We start from the raw sequence: 5,579 nt of genomic DNA on the forward strand, positions 1-5,579 counted from the left end.
GGGCGGGACGTGTGACACACACACGCCTCCTGTGACTCACCTCCCCTCCCGCCTCCTGTTACTATGGACGCGGACGGGAGGGGAGGTGAGTCACAGGACCCGCCCCCTCACTGTGAAGCCCGTCGGCAGTGCGGGGCCCCGGTGTTCGAACACCGGGACCCTGCACTGCCCCATATTGCAGGACCGGACCGCACTGAGACTGTGCGGCCCGGTACCATTTGATCCGCGGACCGGTACTGGTCCGCGGACCGGGGGTTGGGGACCACTGCTATATAGGACTGGCAATTCATACATATGTTAAATCATGCAACAGGCTTTCAGGTCTGTTTCAACATCCTAGACTATAGAGAGCCTCTATGTAACCAGAAAAGAGACACCTCTGAAGTATGAATGGTATTAGAGCACCATTATAAGTTCCATCCTCCCACAGCTTTTTATGAACTAGTGTTTCAGTACTCATTAATGACATTCTTGGAAACATATGATATGTGGGTTGTGTATTTCAAGGTAGATAAAGACTGAGGATCATTTAACGTTAGAGTTTCGACATCTGGCATTTCACCGTATCATCTTAATCATATCTGACATACAGTAAATAATAATGATTGCCGAGCGGTGGAGAGCTGTAACAAGACAAGCAAGGATAAAGAATGCTATAAATTTTAACCAAACAGTAACCCCAGCAGAATAACTTCCTTCCCCGCACTTCTCACCACCTGAATTTACAATGAGCCTGAGCTCCAAAAATGGAAACATCCGGACAAATATGTTGACAGCTACCATATAAAACACTTCTCAGTCGGAGACAGATGGGTTATTAAACCCCGCTATTCCCATTTACTATATTTGATTCTAGATGGGACCACACAGTCAATGTAGAGGAGTCAGTTGAGTCGGTTGACAAGCTACAGGTTATCATCCTTACTCAGTACAAGCAGGCACAACCTACATGAGTGTGGCAGCTCTGCTTTAATTTTAGGAGCAGTGCAGCATAGTCGCCACACCATCACCGGAAGCTGCAATACGTAGACTGTAAGTGCAGATGCACTTATAATTATGGGCCACAGCACATACAGTATTTTTAATTGGAGGCCGCAGTTCTATTTTAATCAGACCTCACAAGCATGTTATCTGAAAAAAATATAATGAGAAGTATCCCCTGATTGTAGTTCTGTGTCATTTGATGTAGAGAAAGCCTAGGAATACCTTGCCTTGGTCTGCGCCTCTGAGAAAGTCAGAGAAAGTGTTCTCTGTAGCACCATATGTGTACTAGAACATCTTCTGCATGGTACAGTACCTGCACTGCCAGAACTGCTGCACTGTACCAGGGTACCTGTACTGCCAAAACCAGAACTCTAGAAAAGTAAACATTTTCATTGGACTGACAACTGCTACCTAAATGGTTTGGTGATTTCCTTCACATTTGTTTAATTTTTCTGTTCTGTCCATTCCCTTTTTTCTTTTTTACATTTAATCTTTCATAATGGATCTTGCTGATAGGAAAGGGTTTTGAAAGGCTGTGGGGTGAACAATGTTCCCAGTCCCTATCGCCTGTAGAAAATGTGCATTCTCTTGCAACATGTCTGCAGTCTATGACCATTTACTGTAGTATAACAGCAGTCTTGGACTCCGACATGTAGCATTACATATACTGAATATTATGTGTGACCCTTTGGTGCTTTCAGAGGCAATGCTTGAGGCCCTGTATAACTAATAAGCTGACCTCCCCTGGTCTAAAATATATATGCATGCAATATATACTCTACAAAGAAAGGATTGAAAAGGATATGTATAGTGTTAAAGCTGTCAAGTGCCAATGTCTCTGCAGGAGAGTGTAACTGCACCTCATTATTATAAGCAATAGAGAGAAGAAGGGTGAATTCTTAGTGTAGTCTAGAGACAGGAGAACATATAATGTTAGCAAGCATGGCCGGCTTGGGAATTTTACCAATTGTGACCATGGCGAGCAAGCAAGCAGTGTTCAGAGTACCTGTGTTCGGAGGGTCTGAAATAAAAAGGAGCAGATACGGGTGCAGATGCACAATTGGTAGATGTATCACAGTGTCCTCCTTGGAGGTGAGTGAATAATGGCAAATCCATTCCAACAGTGAAATTCCATTATTCCTTTCACTGGGTGAGCATTTGCTTCTCCTGGCATAATAGTAAACTGTGTTCCAGTTCACTACAGGGCTCCTTTGGAGTGTGAGCTTCCTGTTTGTGTCTGCTGCACACTCTATAATACAGGAGTGAACTGGGAAGTAATCAGTGCAAAAGTCACATAAAAATTACTTCCAGATAGAAAATTATTACCAGATAAATTCAAAATGAATACACATGGAGATATGCTAGATTGTCCTTTAATTTGAAAATGTGCCATGCTTATGAAGGTTATCTGAACAGAAGGCTTGTTTTAGACCCTTTATGCATACATTTTGCATCTCTATGGACCCACACAGACATTTTGGCCTAATAGTTATCTGTATGAATAACATTTAGGCAGGATAGAAGATGCAATTGTTCAATAGTTGCACTGTCAGGCGTGTATAGCTCTGAAGGCATGCATAGAGAAGGTCTGCTGTGCAGGAGAGGACTGAACAGCATTGAAAAGAAAGATACTGTTTGGTCCCCTTTCAACTTGTATATTCCACAAAGAATGTGTTCAGCTTATACCTCTATTAAATATTAATAAAATAACAAAAGCCTTTCTTATAGTTTCTTATACGTTAAGTGGTCCATGAAGACTGCTTGAGCTCACCTGGCATGTTTTAGAAAAAATACCAATGATATGAAAGACTGGGTAATACCGGTAATATTCTATGATTATTTAATAGTATATACAGTGAAGTAAGGTTAGATCATAATGATATTATTTTCTATAAGAAGGCAAAGCACCAGCATTATATTTTTAGTATATTTTTGTCTCTACTTTTCATGGATTACAAAATATTCATTAAATTACATTTGCAATACATCATTTCCACTGTTGGTGAAGCCAAACACTGCCTTTTGCCCCTTTGGTATTTACTAGGTTTACGGTACAAGGTTTTGCTTTATTGAATTTTAGAAACATCACTGCCTTCTTTTTTCATCTGCAGCGTTTGCTGGATAGTCTAGGCATTGACTGCTTCTACCACTGACTAGAGTAGATATTTAATATTGAAGAATGATCACATCCCTTTCTCCGGATCAGTAGTTGTCTTAGCCGTTCCTATTGAGACAAAAGCAGTGCTTGAGGGAGTACTACAGCTAAAACACACGGAGCTAGAGCCACCATAGTGTCACCACAATGGAGAGAGAAAATAAAATAAATGGATGCCACCAGCACACACAGTGGTATTGCAGTCCAAAGTGTTCATTTATTGGAACGTCATGTCACCAGAACTAGCGCTTTCGGGGCCACACAGGGTCCCCTTCATCAGGCTTAGCAATGACATAGAGTTCAAGATCACACCACATTATATAGACCAACAGATAGAATTAAATCAACCAATCAGAATACTCATTGACGTCATAATGACGTCATGCCCACCAAATAGAAAAAGGTAAACAACTGGATGCTGACAATACATAATAAAACTATCTTAGAAATGTACGAGAACATCCCAATCATTGCTACTAATGGGTAAGGGATGTTTAACAATACCACTGATGTGCTGGTGACATCCATTTATTTTGATCTTTTTGGCGGCACCATCCGCTGTCACTGCGAGCAACCCCCCTCATCTAATTTGGGGCTTCCCAGTAAGGAGTGCGACAAGGTATCTTTATTTTTGTTCACAATGGAGAGAGAACTCTCCAGGAGAATATCTCCTACAAGCCTTTTAAAGGTCAACTTTTGTGAATTTGTGTTACCTATCATATATTACTGCATCCATGTTTATAATTGTAAGATACAGAATTTACGGTAGTCAACTGCATATTAGAACCCAAACAGGGAAGAGAGGAGAGGACTGCTAGTAATGTACACATATCATTCCGGTTCCATGGAAACAAGATATATTGTGTCATCGTCTAAGTGTGTTGTGCATCCTTGTTCAATATATAGAGTGAATTGTACATACACGTGTACGTTTGTGTAAAGATGACTGTACCTACTGTACTGTACCTACTGATCAAAGCTTTCTATTGTTATCAAATCCTCTTCAGGAAAATAATCATACAATTGCTAATTAATATGACTTTTACAATGATTGCTTATTTCTTACCTGCAGAGGTCTTTCCTTCTGTCCACACCAAGTTCTTTCCTTTAACGACCACCACAGTAAGACGCTCAGCTGTTGGAAGGTAACTGAGAGATAACAGAATCTCTCCTACTGAATCTGCAGCCTGAAAAACAAAGGAATTGTGTTTTCCACCATGGCTTATGTATATATGTTTATAGGAAATTTGGTTGGTCAATCTCATGCCATTTACAGGGAAGCCATTTAAGCAGGAGACACTTGTCCTTATGTCACAAATCTGATTTAATTTGATCCTGTGACCTCTTTCTTTCTTGTATTTTCCTATACTAGTCATAGGCACAAAGCCAGGTCAAGAGTTTGGTTTCCAGGTTTCTAGGTACTAGATTGGGCTGCACAGGAACTGGACCTGAACCCTTTGAACACCTTTGAGATGAATGGGTCCGCTAATTACGAGCCAGGTCTTTTCTCATCCAACATCAGTACCTGACCTCACAGATTTCTTTTGGCTGAATGGGCACAAGCTCCCATAGACATAGTCTAAAATTTTGTGGAAAGCCCTTCCAGAAGAGTGGATGCTTTTATAGTCGCAAAGGGAGGTCAACTCCATGGTTTTAAAAATGGTATGTCCAACAAGCTTGTTTACGTTTAACGGTCAAGTGTGCACAACCTTTGGCTATATAATGTATCTTCCAATTGAGACATACAGTATGTGAGTAGTGGTATCTCCCCACACATTGGAGATCATTTTACTGACTTTCTGTTCGGTCTCTGGTGCAGGAAGTAAAAGGAGTTTTTACCAGTTAGGAGACAGACGATAACGAACATCTGCCGGAGTTCCATTTCAACTGGCAACAATCTACTTCTTTAGCAAATTACCCTTCAATATGCAGTAAAAGAATACCTTATTCACATCTTGTAGGTATATCCAGGTATTGAATGGACGCATAGCCAAATCCAGGTCTGATAATTTCAGCTCTGCAACTCCCGTACTAATATTCCTTTCATCTCCATCGATTCCAAAAATAGCGAACCTCAGGCTGTTTTCCTCCAGCGCCAACGGATCCAGCGGTATGGAAAACCTCTCATCGAATAAAACTGAATATGCATTTCTCTGTATCTGTCAAAACAAAATGGTGTGCATATGTTATAAGGATGCTTAATGGAAATTGTGCAAGAAGAAATATGGAGTTCTCGCAACAGAATTCAAAATATGTCATTTTTGTTTTGAAACAAGTAAAACACGGCAGTGTTTACTAACTCTGTGCCTTTTCAGTTTAAAAAAAGTCACACTGGCTTTGCAAGAGAACCCTTCCAAATTTTCTGCAGATGTTTAAATATACTTGAAAAAAAGTCAATATAATTAAATTTAAAAAAAATAAAAAATAAAATATATATATA

At 40.3% G+C, this 5,579-nt stretch overlaps 1 protein-coding gene across 1 annotated transcript in view; it reads right to left on the bottom strand.

The window, feature by feature from the left end:
• SYT12 (synaptotagmin 12) overlaps positions 1-5,579 on the bottom strand; it is a 54,789-nt gene that overhangs the window by 10,593 nt on the left and 38,617 nt on the right. The window contains exons 5-6 of the mRNA XM_018569364.1: positions 5,083-5,298; positions 4,206-4,326 (exon numbers count right to left, since the gene is read on the bottom strand). Coding sequence (XP_018424866.1) covers positions 4,206-4,326; positions 5,083-5,298 — 337 coding nt within the window. The remainder of the gene's footprint in view (positions 1-4,205; positions 4,327-5,082; positions 5,299-5,579) is intronic.

Source organism: Nanorana parkeri, unplaced genomic scaffold, assembly GCF_000935625.1.
Source record: "Nanorana parkeri isolate BGI_ZX_2015 unplaced genomic scaffold, ASM93562v1 scaffold1325, whole genome shotgun sequence".
NCBI lineage: Eukaryota > Metazoa > Chordata > Amphibia > Anura > Dicroglossidae > Nanorana > Nanorana parkeri.